The 20414-nt window shown below is 34.2% G+C and overlaps 1 protein-coding gene across 12 annotated transcripts in view; it reads left to right on the top strand.

Moving 5' to 3' along the window:
- PCNX1 (pecanex 1) overlaps positions 1-20414 on the top strand; it is a 179625-nt gene that overhangs the window by 74144 nt on the left and 85067 nt on the right. For 9 of the 12 annotated variants that reach the window (XR_012329918.1, XR_004525034.2, XR_004525033.2 and 6 more), the window contains exons 8-11: positions 744-928; positions 13386-13476; positions 14983-15040; positions 16840-17057. Coding sequence is in view for 9 of the 12 variants with exons in the window: in XM_073800299.1 (XP_073656400.1) it covers positions 744-928; positions 13386-13476; positions 14983-15040; positions 16840-17057 (552 nt within the window). In the remaining 3 variants the exon portion in view is untranslated. The remainder of the gene's footprint in view (positions 1-743; positions 929-13385; positions 13477-14982; positions 15041-16839; positions 17058-20414) is intronic. The other 3 variants (XM_033850976.2, XM_019921947.3, XM_033850978.2) reach the window with 3 other exon arrangements.

Below are 20414 nucleotides of genomic sequence, written 5' to 3'. Positions count from 1 at the left end.
AAAAGATAAGAACAAAATTCACTAAGGGAACATAATTATTTTAACTAACACTTGTATATAAAGCCTGTGGCCTTATTTCAGAACTATGTAGGCTTTTGATAGAAAAAACACTTTATATATGAATTATATTTCTTCTAGCATCTCAGCAGTCATTTTTATTTCACTTGATTGAGTCAGTGTTTTTTATTCTGGTTTTCTTCACTAGTTTGTGATTTTCTTTTGATTCAAAATTGTCATCTTGGTTGCATTTGATAAAGATTCTTTGGTTTTCAAGTGCATAGAAATGTTGTCTTATTGTGAATTTGAGATGCCAGAATATTTGAAAGAACAATTCTAGAATAATTATATCAAGGTTATTTATAAAAATGCATATTGAACTAAAAAATAGGTTTTTTCTATGAGGGACCAGCTACAGCCTACATATATTTAGTGTACTTGTGACTCTTCTTTGCTACTTTTTTCCTTATACTAGGACTTTGTTGTCTTGAGGTGGAAAGGTGTCACAGATTGGTTGCTTTACGTATACATTGAAATTTTTCTGTGTTCATCACCATGAATCAGATTTCTAAAGACCAGAAATTTTAAGCCGGCAGTATGATCTGCATATTTTACAAAGTTTGTTGGCTCTTTCTTAGGTTACATTGAAATCTTTTTTTTTTTTAATTTGTTTTCTATATTGACTTCTAGCTATTGTTTTCTCTTTTCTTCCCTGTAATGTCTCCCCAATCCATGTTTTTTCCTAGCCTTCAAGATGGTCAGCAAGACCAGCAGTCCACAGCCCAGGTCAAAGTCCAGTCCCGCCCCCCTTCCCAGGCTGCAGTGCTCAGTGCTAGTGCCTCCTTGCTGGTGAGAAATGGGAGTGTCCACTTAGAAGCATCACATGACAATGCATCTGCTGTAGGCGGCAGCAGTTTGCACGATGAACTTGGTACGCAGGCCTTATATAATCTTGGTGACGTAAAACTTTGATGTGGCAGATAATGGGTAACTGATTACACTTCTCTCCTGAGATAGCTTCATTTTGGAACTATGCATAAGAGCACTGTTTTTTAGGATTTGCCCTGTGTATAAGGAAAATTTGATATTTGCTTTTCCCTTTTCTGTTTCTTTCAACTCTTACTCTACATTTTCTTTTGAGCATGTCCGTTATTAATGGTAAAGTATTAATAAATGTTCATGCTTTACTGTCCTGTTATAACGATTTGGGCAATTTTACTATTTCTTGGCATTTGTACCATGTGGTGAAATGTTGAGTTTTAAAAAATTATTTTGATTGAACCTTAATTTCTCTGAATTCTCTGCTGCAGGAAAGGCAAAAGTACTTTCTAATGGCCTATTACTGTATAATCTTTCTTTTAAGTTTTCTATATTTTACTTCAATGTCTATCATCTGAAATAGGACTTACTATAATTCTAAATGCAGTATTCTGAGGACATGATGGCTCTATACCACTATCAAATGACTTTATAAAGTTTTTCCTTTTTCCTGTTAATACATCTAAAAATAGAAATATAAGTTATTAAATAGTTAATTCTCAGAGAGGTGGTATAGTTTAAAGCCTCAGTAATGCCTTAAAAAGACAGTATTTTATACTGGTTTGTTTTCTACTTCTCTGTCCAGTTCAGCTTTCTTGTGCTCAAAATGCAGATTAATAGCAATTTAAGTAAATATAATGAAGAAGAAAATCCTGTTATTCAGAAATACATATTTCAAAGTATTATATTTGCTTATTACTGTGATTTTGTTTCTCCATATTATAACTGTCTTTCATTTATAAAGAAGATAATTTAGTTGATGCTTTTACTAGAAGGATGTATGGTATAGGGTGCCCAAAATAGGTAATAAAATTTCATATGCTATTTATTGACTCTTTACCCATTTTGTAAAAACTCTTAGTTACAGAGAGAATTAGTAAGTATTAGATATGCATATTGATGAAAATTGTCGTCTTTAGCAAATCTTATAGAAAGCTGAAAATGGTCATCTAAGATATTTATACATTAGAATGTACGGTGATTTCTAAATAAAATGAGAAGGCAATAAAACATTTTAATTTTAGAGTGCTTTTGCTTTTGAGTTTGTAATTTGAAGAGGGCAGGGAGTCTATAAAGAGGGTGTTTGAGAAGAGTAAGGTAAACTTTAGTTACTTGCTTTGACTGATAGTAGGGATGCTTCCTTAGTTGCAAATATATTGAGTAAATGGTATCTTTTTATTGACATTTCTCTTGGGTTAACCCAAAGTTCCTATGAACAGAGGACTTGTCAATTTGTATGTATAAAATTACAGTCACTATCACCATTGTCCATTGATCATTTGGTAGTAGGTTAGCTAAGCTTAGTTTTAATCCATTTTGGATTTTTAAACTCTTGTCAAATGAAGAATAAATTGAACCAGTAGGTGATTTTCCTTTGTAAAAATTCTTAATTTGCTCAAAAAACTTGCTAAGCAAGATTTAGTTATAAAGTTTCATGCTTAAACCGCATGCAGATTATTGAGAATATGTACATGTCAATTTAGCATCTACTGGTAAATATTCAGGATATTCTCTTAAAATTTGGATTTTATCTTTTGTGTTAACTGCTTTCTGATAGTTCTTGGCCTGTGGTAATTGAATGTTGCCAAATTGAATGCTTAGTAATAATTAGCACAAAACACACAATCAATGGACAGTGTATACCTGTTCGTTTCATAGCACATAAGGTTGGCCAAAGAAGATTCTAAAAATGAACTGCAGCTGAACTTGAAGGAATTGGTAGACACTGATTTTTTAATATATTCCACTAGAATATTTTTGTTGCATAGTTTAATTTTCTACATGATTTTAATTAACAGTAGTAAAATAATTGTGTGAATGAATTTGGATACTGTATACTCAAATATGTTGAAGTTAGCCATGATATTCCCTGAAAGTATGGAGTATTTACAAAGGATTGCTTCCTTCCAAATTTAGCTTCTGCAACTGAAAATTTTAAATGTATAATTTTTACATGTGAAAATTTATAAATACACATAATACATTTATATAACACACTCATACACACTCAAACTTACATATATCCACTTATACATATATATGTTTGGATGCATATAAATTTTTTATGTGTATACATGTATATGTTGTAATTGTGCGTTTACTTTTTAAAGTGAGGAATATTAGCCTTTTTCGATTAAAGGAAACTTGCAGTCAGGCATTATTTAATTCCAAGGCTAGGTAGTTTTCCTTAACTATGTTTTTGACATTTTTACTCTGTGGTGTCATAATACATAACCACATCCATTTCCTATACTAAACCCTGAGAATCCTTATTTTTCTGTTGCATTTTATCTAGCATTTCAAGATTATCAGGTAGCATTGGACGTGGTGGAAAAGTTCATTGACGATGGCATTATAAGGTTTTATTAGTAGCTTAATCAGCAGAGAAAAATACATTTTCATCATCCATTTTCCACAGGCATAATAATTGTTCATCATAATTTTAAAAACTGAATTATAAGTGTATAATTTAGAACCTGGTTGGAAAAATTTGGATGGCTTCCTTTCTCATTTCTAGACTTCATTTCCATGGAAACTTTGTTTAAATAATTATGTAAGTGATGGGTAAGTTTTGAAGTTAAAATCTTTGAAAAGGAAATTACTATCAAAGAATTTCTCAAATCCTTCAATGTAACATGTTACTCTTTTTGTAAAAACCACATTCTAAAGGTTAATTTTCTTTTTATCAGCCTTTCGTTGAACTTATTTGCAGTTGATTTCATACTATAGTCTGAATTAAACTGCAGTTTTACTAAATAAAACAAGCTTTTGCTTATTACCCAGGTAAGTCACACAAGAGACAGTTTTTATGTTAATCCTGGCTTCCGCTTGTGAATTAAGAGTAGTAAATTGATGTAGTGATGAAACAGGTTATTATAATTGATAGTTAAACTCTTAATATATATCACATCTCAGAGGAAGTATTCTAGATGGGATCAAACAGGAAAATTTGTCTTTTTTTTTTCTGTGTATGAAATTAGTGGTGGTGAGGATATGTTTTGAGAAGTATATATAAAATTATTTTCATGTGAAAAATAAAAATACTATTACAGGCAAGAAATGAGGACAATAGAGTTCTATGTTTATCAAGACATAAATGTAAAATATATAAATATCATAGGTAGTGTTCCTCTGAATTTAAGACTTTCTTAATTTCATTAATGTATCAGAGGTTTAAAGAGTAATGAATTGATTTTTCTAAGGTTTTTTAAAAATTTCATTACTATACAAGTATTTACAAAGAAGGTATTCTTTCTGATAATCCGCTTTACTACAGAACTTATTACCTTGAAAATGTGATCAGCTCTAGAAAAAGATTTAATGGAAATCTGGCAACACCCTATTGACCTTCTTAAGCAGTTTCTAGCAGCTATGCGTTATTAAGGAGAAATACAATTTGGAGGCTTTTAAATTTTTTTTTTTAAAAAGCAGAGACTCAGATGATCTATAAAACTTTCAGTGATTTTTATGTTCGTCTTAGTGTTTAAAATAGATTATATTATTATGGACTACTCTGTAACATTTTGGGCTCTGTCATTAAGTACTTCTCATTACTATAAATACAAAGTCAAGATGGCTTTAAAGGGACCTTGGAGTCCATACTTTAGTCTCCTGTGTTATGGTAGATCTTTTTCATTCATCTAAACTAAAAGTTACATTCTTTTTTGCAACAACCTTGATCTTACCCTTTATTGTTGTTTTTGAATACAAATTCTATTTTTTGGACCTTTTTGCAGGGGAGGGCAACACAAAGTATTTATTTATTTAACGTCTTTATTTGGAGTATAATCGCTTTACAATGGTGTGTTAGTTTCTGCTTTATAACAAAGTGAATCAGCTGTACATATACATATATCCCCATATCTCCAGTATTTATAAACAAAAGTAAAATGTTTATTTTTATGGAAACAGTAAAAATGCTTCATTATCTCTGGAGGGAAGAAGTATTAAGAATTTAGGGGGATGTATTCTATTTATACTTTTTGGTGTAAGGATGGGAAAAGCATGTTCTAATACAAGTTTACAAATACTGGAAAATAAAATGAAGAAAATTAAGTCATCTGCAGTCTTACCATGCAGAGATAGTCACTATTAACATTTTATTTTTATTTCCTTTCTTTTTTAATGCATACATGTATATGCTTTTCTAACACAGAAAAGCTGGGATGATGTATGACTAACTGGGATGATGTTGTATGACTTTTATGTCACGGTATGAGTTTTGCTTCTTGCTGTTTTCTCTTAGCACATTTGGACATTTATTCATGTTGTTTTTTAACTTGTTCTTAAGAGACTGCGTAATATTTTATCACTGAGAGCTACATGAAAGGTAGTGTAGAATAGTGAACTCTAGAGTTAAACTTCCTGGCCTCAAATGCGAGCTCTACCACTTCCTAGCTGTGTGACCTTGGACAAGTTATTTTCTCTCCCTGTGCCTCAGTTTCCTCAGGTATCAAAGGGGGGGATAGTGATAATACTTCATAGGTTTGCGGTGAGGATTATACCTATTAAAATATTGAAAGCAATTAGAACAATGCCTGGCAATAGTAAATTACATAAATAATCATCACTATTATTGTTAACATTATTATTTATTACAATTTATTTAACCAGTTAATTAACCCCATTTTTAGTCTTCAAGATGAGTCCTGATATTTTCTATTGTAATAAACACTCTGCTGAACATCCTTTGCACAGCCCTTTCTGTACAGCTGTGATTATGTCCTTAGGACAAATACAGTGAAATGGAATTATCCGTCAAGGGGAAATAAACATTATTGAGACTTTGATGTATACTCTTAATTGCTTTATGGAAAGTTTGTTTACACTTTATCTGGCAGGGTTTGAGAGTGTCTGTTTTATCCCCACAAATATTAAAATTAAAAATAAACCTAGATAAATTTTATCTACTCTAACCGTCATTTCCTGGAAATGCTCAGAAGTTTATCATTGTTACTGTGGAAAGACTACCGGCATATTATTTTTAAAAGTTTGGGATGCTTGAACTACTCTAGGAATTTTACAGTAGATAACAGAGACTGGTTGAGATATCTGATTTGTCTCTTGCCAGTCTGTGTTGTAAAGAATTCATTGAAGCACTATATTAACTGCTTTCTAACATTAACATTCTTAAGATTCTAAATTAAATTTGACTAGTATGTGCATTAGTTAGAATATAGGTAGAGTCTTTAATGGAGAGACCTGCCCTCCCTCATCCCCCATCAGTGACTGAAATTAGAGAGAAGTTTACATTTCTCTCATAACAGTCTGTTGGGAGCTGTCCCTAGCAGATGGGTTGGTTCTTTTATCTTCCACATATGGCTTCCCTGCGTGGTCCACAGTGACTGCTCCAGTTGTTGACATTTCCCCCCAGACAGGAGGGCAGTGGGGAGGGTGGTGCTAAAAAAAGGTCAAGGACAGCTAGCCTTCTTCTTTCAGACTGTGACTTGGGAACTGTGCCTGTCACTTTCTCCTGCCTTCCATGGGCTCATACATAGTCATGTGGCAACTTCTAGCTTCAGGAGAGGCTGGGAGAGGCCTCTAAGTAGATAGACATAGGCTCAGCTGAAATTCAGCGAGGGGAAGGTCCTATTTTCAGGAGGGATAAGGACAAGATGCATACTGGAGGCCAGACATCAGTCTTTGCCACAGTAAGACAATAAACGCTTCAGATCAGTAAGATTAAGATCAGTGACCTACTAGAAAAGTTGAGAGTTACAAGTAGCTTGCAGTTATGGGCAAACAGCTCCACTTTGCTCATAATTTTTGAAATTGCAAATTAAAAATAGGATTATGATATTTTTCATCTACTGAATGTGTAGTGATGTCCATTGTTGGAAAGGGTCTGGTGAAATAGTCCACTACAAGATTGAACATTTTTGGAGGGAGGTTTAGAACAATAGACCAAAAATGCCGATATATTTTAATCCACAGGTTTCACAAAAATGCAAAGATATATGTACGTGGATATTCGTGGTAGCATTGCTTGTAATTTGGAAAACTGTAAACAATCTAAATGTCTGTTACTAGAGAAACCCTGATGTATTACTCATGAACATAACTGTAATGTTCAGAACTTGATATATATGTGTTATCGACATGAAAAGGTAAGCTACTTAGTAAGCAAAAGAAGTAAAGTTTAGAAAGTGTGTATGAAGAGAATGATCCATTTGTTTTGGGACAAAATGTAGATAAAAATTGTTCAGAAGACACAGAAACTGCTCCTGGCAGTGGCTTTCTGTGGGGAGTGGGGAACTTTCTTCGTTTCATGTACTGCTTTTGAATCTTTCGATGCGTCATATTTTTAAAATGAAACACAAAAACAAAACAACAAATGTCCCTCATTCTCCAGAACCTTGATTAGTAACTTGTGGGAATTTCACTGACTACATGCTGTCTCATGTTCATCCATCTACTTGGTCTTTTACCTGACTAGTCTTTTTTTTCCTTGTTTGTTTTTAAATCAACTTTGTTGACATATAATTTTGGCATGATAAATTGTGTTCATTCAACATGTACAATTTGGTGAGTTTTAACAGATGTGCACATCTGTGAAATCCCACAGTCAAGATACAGAACATTTTCATTATCTTCAAAAGATTGTGCCCCCGTTGCAGTCCGTGCCTCCTCTGCTCCTGGCCACAGGCATCCACTGTGTGCTTTATGTCATTATGTTTTTCCTCTCCTAGAAGTTCATATAAATGCAGTCACACAATATATCGCCTTTTGTGTTTAGTTTTGCACTTAGCATGGTGCTTCTGAGATTCATTATGTTGTTAGCAGTATGTTCCTTGTTGCTGTGTATTCATTCTATGAGCTTACTATATATTTTATATTCATTCATCTGTCAATGGACAAGTTTGTGTTGTTTCCAGGTATTGGCTCTTATGAATAAAATGTCTAAAATGTTTTCAAAAGTAATTTTATATTCCCACCAGCATGTACGAGTTCCAGTTGTTCCCATTCTCGCTGACATTTGCTATTTTTGGCCTTTTAAATGTTAGCCCTAATGGGTGTATAATGATATCTCATTGTGGCTTAAATCTACATTTCTGCTGTGAGCAGGGATGATGAGGATGCTTTGGTGTGTTTCTTGACTATACATATTATATATCTTCTGTGAAGTGTGTCCAAATCTTTTACTCAGTTTTAAAATCAAGCTGTTTGTCTTATTATTGACATTTAAGAGTTCTTTTGATATTTTAGATACAGCTAATGTGTCAGATACAAATTACAAATATCTTCTCCCATTCTGTGACTTTTTTTTGTTTATTTATCTAATCATTTGTAATGTCATCAATGTCATTGTTATGGATTATTTTACCAAGATGAGGAGGACTTGCCCTTTTGAAGGAGATGTGAGATGATGAAATTATATCAGAATGTGAACTTGTACATTCACTTCTGGAAGGTTCACCTGATCTGGGGATTCCACTTATTGAACTGACATGTTGTGTTAAGTCAGAACTAGCGAACAGTGACCATGGCAGTAAAGTATATCAGTATATGAATCTCTTTCAGTGTTACCAAGCCATAGACTTTATCTGTCTTTTCTTACCAGTACTCAAAAGCTCTCTTCTAAACCAACCTCTTTCTTCTCATTTCTACCCTTTTTCTTATTCTTCTCCTGTTTTAAAAACCTAGCACAGCATTGCACGTTCTAGGAAGAAGGGCTGGTTGCCAATGTTGAACAGGAGCAACATAGTGACTTGATTTCCATTTAGCACGAGAATTAAAGAGATTTTATAAGAGTAAGGCTTTTGGTCTAGGACAGGGATTGGCAAACTATGGCCTGATGACTATATCTAGCTTGACGCTTGTTTTGTAAATAAAGTAAATATTTATTTTATGTGTTTTCTGTGGCTGCTTTCACGCTACAACGGTAGACTCGAACTGTTGCAACAGAGACCATCTGGCCCACAAAGCCTAAAATATTTATTATCTGTCCCTTTACAGAAAAAGTTTGCTGATCCCTGGTCTAGGGAGAAACAGGTCCATAAACCTGTAAGCAGCAGTAAAATGAGTCATTTCTGTCTGGGTGAAAACTCATGTTTCCTCAGAGACTCACAGGCACCACTCATAATAAGGGGGGTGCTATCCAAGAAACTGGAACTTGTGAAGGCCTTCTCTCTTAGAAGTGTCATGTATTCATTGGAATGGCATTGTGAGCACGATACTCATCACCACCAGAAAAAGACACTTTCCGTAGAGTACTCAAGTTCGTCATAGAGGTGTGTGTAGTCCCCCAGTTGTCTTCTAAAAACACTGTAAAGCTGCCTCCCTTGTCTCTATCTCTCTTCGCTCTTGTAGGCCCTACTTGCGCTAAGAATAATGCTAGAAAAGTGAGAAGTCAAGCAGTGTATCAGGGTTAGGCTTGGAGAATGCAGAATGAATGGGGGTGTAGGGTGGGGATCTACAGAAGGAAATCGTCCAAGAAATGTAAGAGGCCTTCTTTGTCGTTGGTGCTAGGAAGATTGGAAGAACCCTACGGGTGATTTGTCCTTCTGGTAACCACCTCTTTCTAAGATAAATAAGTGAAATGAGAGTGACATTAAGAATGCATTAAGGGTTTCTCACAATATTAACTGAACTTTGTGCTACGTGGTGAGGAGTTTTATTGATAGGACTAATTAGAGAATCTCATTAATTTCTGTGTCTTATCAGTGTTTTGCCAGTGTTTGTTTTGGTTTTTTGTTTTTTCATTTATTTATTTAAGTTATTTATTTTTGGCTGCGTTGGGTCTTCGTTGCTGCGCACGGGCTTTCTGTAGTTGCGGTGAGCGGAGGCTACTCTTCGCCGTGGTGTGCGGACTTCTCATTGTGGTGGCTTCTTTGTTGCAGAGCACGGGCTCTAGGTGCGTGGGCTTCGGTAGTTGTGGCTCGCGGGCTTTAGAGCGCAGGCTCAGTAGTTGTGGCGCACGGGCTTAGTTGCTCCGGGGCATGTGGGATCTTCCCGGACCAGGGCTCGAACCTGTGTCCCCTGCGTTGGCAGGCGAATTCTTAACCACTGCACGACCAGGGAAGTCCCCAGTGTTTATTTTGAATTTGTGACTTCAGGGAAATGCTTCAAGTGTCCTTGTTCCTTAAGTCAGTATTCAGTTTTACTTATCTTCTTGTTCATCACTTATGTATTGACCTGTGGTTACTGGAAATTCTCCCACCTCAAGAAAAATAGGGTTTTGTGTAATTTAATTAAATTGAATTTTTGAAGACAATAGCAGTCATTATTGAATATTTGAAACAGAAATACCAGGTGCCTTAACTTTTCTTTATCTTAGAGATGCTATATCATGGCCAATGTCATTATTAAGTCTGAAATTCCAGCCTCCAATCTTGTTTGTCAGAAATTAATGTTTTTCTTTTAAAATCATGACAGAGCCATACTGTTAGATATAATTAGTTATGACCTGGGAGTTGAATTATGAGGAGATAACTTAGTTTATAATCATAATGCATGTGAGGAGGACATATTTCATTGATGTTCTACTTTCTTCCCAGTTAACGTTCATTAGAAATAATATTTAAATGGAAGTATTTTTCTAAATACAGAATACTTATTAAAATAGGGTTATTAATAAGGGCACATTTACTTATTAGTTCAGAAAGGTTAACTGTGATTATGGTTTTAATCTCAAATGAGGTATATGTCAAGTTGTTAGGTTTGCTAAGAAGATTTGTACAAATTTAAGATATTATTAATTTTTATAAACCAATAGCAATATGTACTTATTTCTGTTTTGGTTATTTTTGAAGATGTCTTTAGTAGATTATTATATTCATATATTAAAATGTTACTAAGTTTTTCTCTGAAACCTTAAGCTAACCACTTTTTAGTGTAATTTTTTTTTCTGAATTATCTTCTGAATAAAATTTGTTACTTCTGAAGTGCTGTCAGCGGCCAAGCCCAAAGATGTAAGACGGACATAGGATCTGTTCTTTTGGTGGAGTTAAGTTGGGACTACACCGTGAAGCCTTAATACCAAGTTAGTTTGTTCTGACATATGCCATGTATGTTTTTATGAACCTGACATGTTTGTAAAGTTAGTAGGTAGACAGACGCTTCTTAAGGGAAAAAAACAGCACTGTTGAAGTCATGCACGTTTGTTGAAATTATAACTGCCCTTTTCTTAGACATGTTTTATGCCTTGTTTAAATTTTACTCCTTGTTACTCCGTGGTTTGTATGCATTCAGAGTTGTAGATTTGTAGTTGTAGGTTTATGTAGTAATAAAACTACTCAGTTTTCCCAGTTTTCTTTCTGAAAAGCTTTTGGGGGGGGTGTTTTATTTTTATTTAAAATGCACCCATTTCTATATAAGTTTCATACTAGGCATCTATACATAAAAGACAACATAGTTGCAGTAATGACTTAATCATCTTTTACTGTTTCATTTGAAAATTACAAAGAGTAATATTTTAGTTGATTTCAGTTGCATATAAATATGTATTATTTTTAATATCCCAAGAACAGGACTTATATTACTAAAAATCCCATGGAATGCTTAAATACTCAGAATATACTCCAATAATTTAAATTCTACTGAATATAGAATTAACTTATTTCAAAAATACACACAAGTTATGTGATATAAACACAAATATTTATGCATTCCATTCTTTCTGGATTTCACACAAGCCCGCCCAGCTCTGTTACTCTGATTTAGTCATTTAATATGGTTTTATAATTCTGCATTTATGCAATCTGTGATTTTGATCAGGTGTTTCTTTTTTTCTGCTAATCTAAGTTAATTTTAGCACAGCCCATCTCTGATTATCCATGCTAATAAGTAAGGAAAGAGCACAGCATAAAAAGTTACAATTTAAAAATATTTTAAAATCTCAGTCAAGGCAGTTTTAAACTTTTTTCTTTACTAACAATTTCTGCAACCCACCCTATCACTTCAAAAAACTCTATCATTTCATTTTAGTTCCCTGCTCTGGTTTCTGTTAGAGGTGCGAAGAGTGAGTAACTCATGGCTGGAAGACAGGGGTGTAAAAAGCGGAGTTTTAGGTAATCTACATGCTCAGTAATCCTTCGAAAAGCAGCAAATGAGCTGAGCATTTCATAGAATGCCTTTTCCCCTAATTTATCTCAGGAGTATTTTGACCAAAAAAAATGCTACTACAGAAAACACCATAATAGGATAAAATATTATGACTCATAGAAAGTACTCAAATAATCCTGTTTAATAAAATACTTTTTCTGATTCTAGTCCTTTTGACGAAAGAAGTAATTGTTGAAATGTTCTGTGAACCCTTGGTTATATTAGAATATTATGGGGGCCTTTTATTGTCATTTTTCAAGGATTTCACTTAAATAAAAATTCTTATTGTATACTGTTTTCATTGTAGTCATGGAAAAGAAATCTTTTAGCCTTGTCATCAAGTTGAAATTGCCCTTTAGATTTCTCATATTTATAACCTCAGTAGTTCTAGCTAGTAAAACAAAAACCTCATAAATACTCAAAAGGCAGTCTGGACTAGATCCAAACAGTTGCAGTTATATACCTCATCTTATTGTCCTACTAGAAATTTATATTCATTTATTTATGCTCCCTACCCACCATTGATATGGCTTACTATAGATCTTCAAAGTACAGCATGCATTTCAGACAGTATTCAGGTTTCTAAAATTCCATTATCAGAAATCATTTTACGTTATACAGTTCATTTTAAGAGAGTTTTTTTTTTCAAACCTATATTCTTTGCAACCAATAAAATTTCTCAGCCTTTTATCAGTTCTGTAGATACTTGGCTACAGAAAATGGTGTTCCTAAATTCTTTCATAGAGTTCTTGTAGAATCATACAACTATTAATATTCATTGAATACCAACATTATTATACTTCATTCATTGAACTTCCTTAGATCCATTCTGATACTTTTCATTTCTTCTTAAAAGTAAAACAAAACCAAAAAACTCTGAAGGTAATCACATAAATTTGTTGTCTTGCAGTTTGAGCTATCTTAAAACTTAAGCAGCCCTCCAAATGGCTACTCACCACTTGTAAGTAGTGGTCAGGTGACCTTTAAACAACATTCAGTTTGTTTGTATTATAATTTGAATTGAGCATGTGCTGGGAGGAGAAAAGAGAAGGAGACTGCTATTACGAAGCTGACTTAATCACTTGTAACACCTGATTATGTATGTTGACATTTTGCCCCACTGTTTAGCATTCCTTTTCAATTCACATCATGCTGAATTACGTGTAGATCATTGTTTTTTAAATATTTTGGAAAAAGAAGGTTATAGTACATTTTCTTAGATTGTAACAAGCTTAAAATTAGTGTTTCATGAAGGAAAATTTCTGAGTATTCTAATGGCTTTTTTAAAAAAATCATTTATTTGCTAGGTAAGTTCTCTTCTACGCTTTATGAGACTGGTGGCTGTGATATGTCACTTGTGAATTTTGAACCAGCAGCAAGAAGAGCATCCAATATCTGGTATGTGTGAAGTCATATTAGGAGAGTGTATGTACTTGCATATGTTTGTCGTTTTTAAAGTTTGTAAGCGTTGAGATAGAAAAGTTATTTTGAAAGCATTTGTTTATATTGGCTTAAATAAATTGTCATTATGCATTTGTCGCCAAAGAATTAAACTAGAATTTTTTGCTGTGGAAAAAAAGAAAGCTGTTATTCTTAAAACAAAAGCTATTATGTATTAAAAAAAATTAAGTAAAAATTTCCTGTAGATCTTACCATGGGACAGCGGTTTCCCGCAATTTCAAATTTAACTATGTATATATATTGCATGATGGAAAAAACTTATTAGAAAAATATTTACACAGCTAAGTTCAAACCCATCGATTCTCTATCTTTGTGTAATTTCAAATTTTTATTTCTGTGTGAGGGTTTTGGTCAAGTGTCTTTTTAAATGATTATCTTTCATTTTGTTTTAAAATGTGTTTACCAGCTGTAAGAAGGAGGAATTTCTTAAAATATGGGTCATATGTTGCATTTAGTTTCTTTTCTCTCCTTCCTTCAGGAAGGAATTATGTAAGATAACAGAGAAGTTAGGAGGAAAGCAAATAAGAAATAGAAATCTTGATCGTATAACATAATCAATTATAGTTTAGAATGTGTTAAATTTTTTTCTGAAATTTTAATCTTACTCATCTATTCAAATTGCTGCGTTGAAATTCATTGTTGATTGATTAGCTCACTTTTTTTCCACAAGAGTCATTTGATTCTTATTTTAGGACTTCCATTTAATAGTGGGACACACCTAATTATATGTTACATATCTATGGGCAGTTTTTTCAGTTTTGAGGGTCTCTTTAAAGCAATAGGGTCTTGTGATCACTTAGCTTAGCATGCTGAAAAGATAGAACATTTCAGAAACTGTACTCTTTAATAAAGCTCCTTCAGTCCAGTTTCAGAATTCACCCCCTCAAAAATGATTGGAGTGTTTAGATGATTTTGTAGCAGTGGAAGCAATAGGAGGATGGAGCAATGGGAACACTTTATTATGTTTAATATAGTTCAAGATAAGAACAATTCCTTACACCATAAATGTGATAAGGTCTTAAGTTTTGAGATCTAAATTTGACTGAACTGTGGAAACTGTATTGTCACGTTCTAGACTATTATATCATAGGTTAAATTTATTATGGCTCCTGGCAATATGTTAATTGCTTTCTTAAACAATTTTCACAAGAACTTTGTGATAGAGGTACTTTTATCCTATGTTACCAATGAGGAAACTGAGGTATAAAAAGGTTAGATAACTTGTCCAAGATCTCATTCAGTTGTTGAGGAGATTTGAATATAGATACTTTGACCCAGAGGCTATGCTCCTAATCACAACTCTAGGAAAATTCGATTTTGCACTTTGAACTTTACATGGAAAAGTAGCCAGTGTAAGTATCATGTAATTGTTAATAGACTTATTTTTCTTTCTACTACTTGACAAGCTGTTTATTCCCTAAAGTCTTCTTCATTTTTCTTTAGTGACACGGATTCACATGTATCCAGTTCTACCTCAGTTCGATTTTATCCACATGATGTGGTAGGTTTTCCTTTATTTTTATAAAATGCTGTATTTTCAGATTAAGTAGCTATACAAATCAGAAAATTGATGAGGTTACAACATATCAATTTTGTTGAAAACTGGCAAAATCACCTTTGCTGTCCCATAGTGGATCTCTTCTCATAAGTCCTTTGTTAAGAAACAAGCGTAAAGCACCGTGATATTTAATTAGCTATTCATGAATCAGTAATTACACTTTTGAGGGTACATAGAGGTCTATTTACTCACCAGTGTCATAATCTGGTTGTGCCGTTTTTAACTGTGCCATTTTAAAACTTCATTTTGAACATTATGATTTTGGTACATAGCTAACTGATTAGGTACTTATCTACTAACTGTTGGTTAACTATTAGTTATTCATATACCAGTGTGTGTGCTTAGTGATGTTATCGCTGTATAAAAAATTGCCCTATGAGAAGCAGTGGGTATATTTTAAAAAGATAACACTGCCTTTGTGTGATATATATCAAAATATATATATCGAGGTTAGAAAAGATAAAACAGTTGAAATCCTTATAAGCAATATTTAAGAGATATGAGGTACGTGTAGATAAATTTAGTGCCAAAGAGATTAATTATTAGTGGCTTCCTGAAGATGATGAGTTGTGAGCAGGCTTTTAAAACCATAGATGTGAATTGGCACAGAACAGTAGTTTTCAGCATTTGGCAATGTCTCGAAATATTTTTGCTTGTTACAACCACGGGGATGCTGTAGGTATCAAGTGGGTGGAAGCCAGGGATGCTGTAAAACATTCTACAGTGGAAAGTGTAGCCCCCACCCAAAGAATTATCTGGCTTGAAAGTACCTGTAGTGCCAAGATTGAGAAACCCTGGCATAGAGGATAAGGGAAAAAAAGTGTTTGGGGAGATATTTGTCAATGCTTAGAGACAGAAATGGCTGTTATATATAAGAAACATATTTTCTTGACTATACCCCACCCCTGTGTAGGAAAAATAAAGACTGTCCCTACTCTTCTGCTGCAGTGTATTCCTAGAAACTCCACAGGAAAGCAGAAATGGGGAAATGATTACGGTGATCCCTTGGTATCCGCAGGGGATTGGTTCCAGGGCCCTGTGCGGATACCAAAATCTGTGTTTGCCCAAGTCCTTTATATAAAATCGCATATTAGTATTTTCCACTGTTAAATGGTATGAGAGCCTTGAGACAGCAAAATACTGGCTAGTGCTATGCTAAATGCAGTAAACTTTGGATTCTTTCAGAGGAAGGGGAAACTGGTGAATGGATGAGTTGAAGCTGAAACAAATGTAATGTGGTAATATCCTGTATAGCCTCAGATGAGCAGCCTGCCAAAACAGAAATAAAGGAGTGTGGGAGGGATTTGAACAGTGATAAGAGATTTGAACAGTGATAAGAGACTGTACGAAGAATTGAGATTTGAAGGCATTGAATCCAGTGCAGAGGAGCTTAGATTTGACGCAGTAGTGAGGTTCATAGCTTAATGAGAGAAGAGAAGGGGTAGGGAGAAGGGAAGCCGCTAATGATTCCCTGTTGGTGATTTTAATGGATTCACTAGCTATACAATCATAAAATACTAAAATTTCAAATACTTCCTAGTAAAATCTTTCCAAAAGGCCTTTGTTGTAGTTCACTTCCTTTTGTCACCTTCTGTAGTTTCTAACAATCATAAAATATCCACAAGAGTGGACTGGTGTAGAGAATTAAGGAGGTTTAGATAATTTGCAAGCTGATTGCGTAGCCCTTGAAGCATGACTTGATTGAAGACACTTTAAGCCTTTCAATGCCGATTTTCTTTTAGCTCTCTCTTCCACAGATTCGACTGAACAGACTATTGACCATCGATACAGATTTGTTGGAGCAACAAGACATTGACCTGAGCCCTGATTTGGCAGCTACTTACGGTCCAACGGAAGAAGCTGCCCAAAAAGTTAAACACTATTACCGCTTTTGGATCCTGCCCCAGCTGTGGATCGGCGTTAACTTTGACAGACTCACACTTTTGGCCCTGTTTGATAGGTGAGAATATAGTGTGATATTAAAGATATATGCAGATTTTATTTTTAAATTGAAATGTATTCAATTACCCATTGAGTATTTGACTTGGTTTCCATGTTGGAAGGTGTTTTCTATTTTGGTTCTGTTGAGATAAAACTTAAGTTAGTAAGGCTCCCAAACATGGACTCTCCTGAATCTATTAAAAGCTTTTTTTGTGGCAATTTTAATATGTTTATTTAAAAAAATGCTTTTATCATTAAGAATCATGCAGCTGTACTTAAAAGCCAGAGAATTTGAGATGTTAATGACCATAAGGTTATATGTAATATGACTAACTATAAAAGGTATAATAGTAAACAGTATTAGTCAATTATGAACTTGGTGACCAACTGCTGTTTCTAGTTGACATGGAGTAACAAAGACTGGGTTTACTCTTCTACCTGAAACAATGCAAAACATAAAATGCATGAAACAGTGGTTTTCAAGACACTGGAAATAAGACAGAAAAGGACCGTGATTCCTGAGAAATGGGAAGCAAATTATGTGAGCCCACCTTACTGCCTTAAGAGAGTCCCCAGGCTGTGGTACTTAAGTAGAGTCCAGCAGACTTCCTGAGTTGAGGAGATGGAGCTCAGAGTCCAGGGAGACTAGAGCAGCTCAAGTCTGTAGGATAGAACATCAGAGAGAGGATTGCTGCTCAGAGAGATAACCTCAGAGACTTTTCGTGGGTCTCCTCAACTGTTCAGCAGAGTATTGGTAAGAGAATGTATATGAGGAAGCCAGGGTCAGAATGATGTGAAAGAAACAGAGGGACAGTGCCTGGCACACAGGGCTGGGGATAGTGCCTATCCCCACCCACCATAATAATTAATCCTTTATGATGCATTGTGTAGGGTACTCAGGAAAGTCTTGCCTTAGAAGTGCGGAGTAATTAGCCCTAGCATGAGCACTGCTCCAGACCCACCTAGCAAGTCATAAAAGCAAGACCTGAAAGGATCAAACTGTTCCCAAGTAGCATAACAAAGCTCAACAAGATTTGTAGAAATCCAGAAATTCTCACCACATAAAAAGTTAAGATTCACAATATCTGGCATCCAGTCAGAGACTACCAAGCATACAGAGAAATGACAAAATGTGATTTATAATGAGGGAGGTAAGGAAACCAACCTGTAACTGCCACTGATATTAGAATTAGCAAAGACATTAAACAGTTATAAGTGTACTTCGCATGTTAATAAAAATTAAGTAGAGATATGGAAGATATGAAGAAAAAAGACCCAAGTCACACTTAGAGATGAAAACTAAAATGTCTGAGATGAAAAATATAATGGATGAGATTAATTGTAGATTAGACATTACAGAAGAAAATGTAAGTGAAGCTGACAGCATGGTAGTAGAAACTATTGAAAATGAAACAAAGAAAAAAGAATCATTCTCCTACTCCCATCCGCCAATGAAAAGAATATACAAAATGAAAGTAAACCAAGGGAGACAGGAAGAGAGAAAAAAATTTGAGGAAGTAATGGTGGAAAACTTTCTAAATTTGATGAAAACTACAAATGTACACATTGAAGAATCTCCATGAACCTCAAGTACAAGAAACATGAAAAAAACTATACCAAGGCACATAATTGCTCAAAACCAGTGATAAAATCTTAAAAACTGCAAGAGAAAAAAAGATGTAGTTTGTACAGAGGAACAAGAATAAGGAAGACATCAGACTTATTGTTGGAAAAAATACAAATGAGGAGATGATGGAGCCGCATTTTTAAAGTATTGAAAGGAGAAAAAAACTCAATCTGGAATTCTATAGCCAACAAAACTGCAAAAACCAAGATGAAATAAAGACATTTTTGGACTAGGAAAAACTGAAAGAAGTTTTTTCAAGCAGACCCACACTACAAAATATATTACAGGATGTCTTTCAAGCAGAAGGATAGTAATACCAACTGGAAATATGGACCTACCCAAAGAAATAAAAGATCACTGTAAATGGTAAGTAACTACATAAATAAATATGTAAAAATTTTTCTTACTAATTGAATCTCTTTGAGACATAATTGGATGTTTAAACAAAAATAATAATGGGGCTTCCCTGGTGGCACAGTGGTTGAGAGTCCGCCTGCCGATGCAGGGGACACGGGTTCGTGCCCTGGTCCAGGAAGATCCCACATGCCGTGGAGCAGCTAGGCCCGTGAGCCATGGCCGTTGAGCCTGCGTGTCCGGAGACTGTGCTTCGCAATGGGAGAGGCCACAACAGTGAGCTGCCCGCATACAGCAAAAAAATTTTAAAAAAATAATAATAATGATGATGTATTGTGTGATTTATAAGATAAGTAAAAGTAAATTTCATGACAATAATAGCATAAATGACAGGAAGGGGCATATAAGAGTATACTCCTATAAGTTTCTTATACTGTATATGAATTAAATATAAGTTGCTTATACTGTACGTATACTTATACTATGTCACTTGAAGTAGACTGTCATAAAACGTATACTAAAGCAACTACTAAAGTAACAAAAGAAAGAGTTATAACTAGTAAGTTAAAAAAATAAAGGAGATAAAATAGATTCATAAAAATTACTCTCTTAATCTAAAATAAGGCAGAAAAGGAAAGAGATCAAAAACAGATTGACAGAAGATAAATGACAGTATGATAGTTGGAAAAGTCAGAAATTGTCAAATTTTAGAAAAAAAGCAAGACTCAATTCTTTGCTGCCTACAGGAAATGCACTTTAAATATAAAAACAGAAAAGATATACCATGCTAACACTAATCACAGTAAAGCTAGAGTGGCTGAATTAATGTCAGACAAAGTAGATTTCAAAGCAAAGAATATTACCAAGGTAAAAGGAGGTCATTTTATAATGATAAATGGTCAATTAATGCATAGGATTTAACCATCCTAAATGTTTCTACATCTCAAACAGTGCTTTGAAGGAAAAGCTGATAGAAATAGGAGAAATGGATAAATTCACAATTATAGTTGAATTCAACACACCTCTCTCAATAATTGATAGAACAAGTATGTAGAAAATCAACAAAGATATAATTGTCAGCCAACCTAAGTTGATTGACATTTATGGAACACTCCACTCATAACCACAGAATACACATTCTTTTATGTGCACACAGAACATTTACCAAGATAGACCATATTCTGGGCCATAATATAAGGATCAAATTTAGAAGGATTTGAGTCCTACATAGTGTGTTCCTTGACCACGGAGTTAATTATAAATCAGTAACAAAAGAACCTTGGAAAATCCCTAAATATTTGAAAGCTAAATACATCTAAATAACTCATAGATCAAAGGACAAATCAAGAGGGAGATTAGAAAATATTTTGAACTAAATAAAAGTGAAACACAATC

The sequence above is a fragment of the Tursiops truncatus genome, chromosome 2 (assembly GCF_011762595.2).
Source record: "Tursiops truncatus isolate mTurTru1 chromosome 2, mTurTru1.mat.Y, whole genome shotgun sequence".
NCBI classification, from domain to species: domain Eukaryota; kingdom Metazoa; phylum Chordata; class Mammalia; order Artiodactyla; family Delphinidae; genus Tursiops; species Tursiops truncatus.
This window is presented reverse-complemented; position numbering and strand designations above follow the sequence as displayed.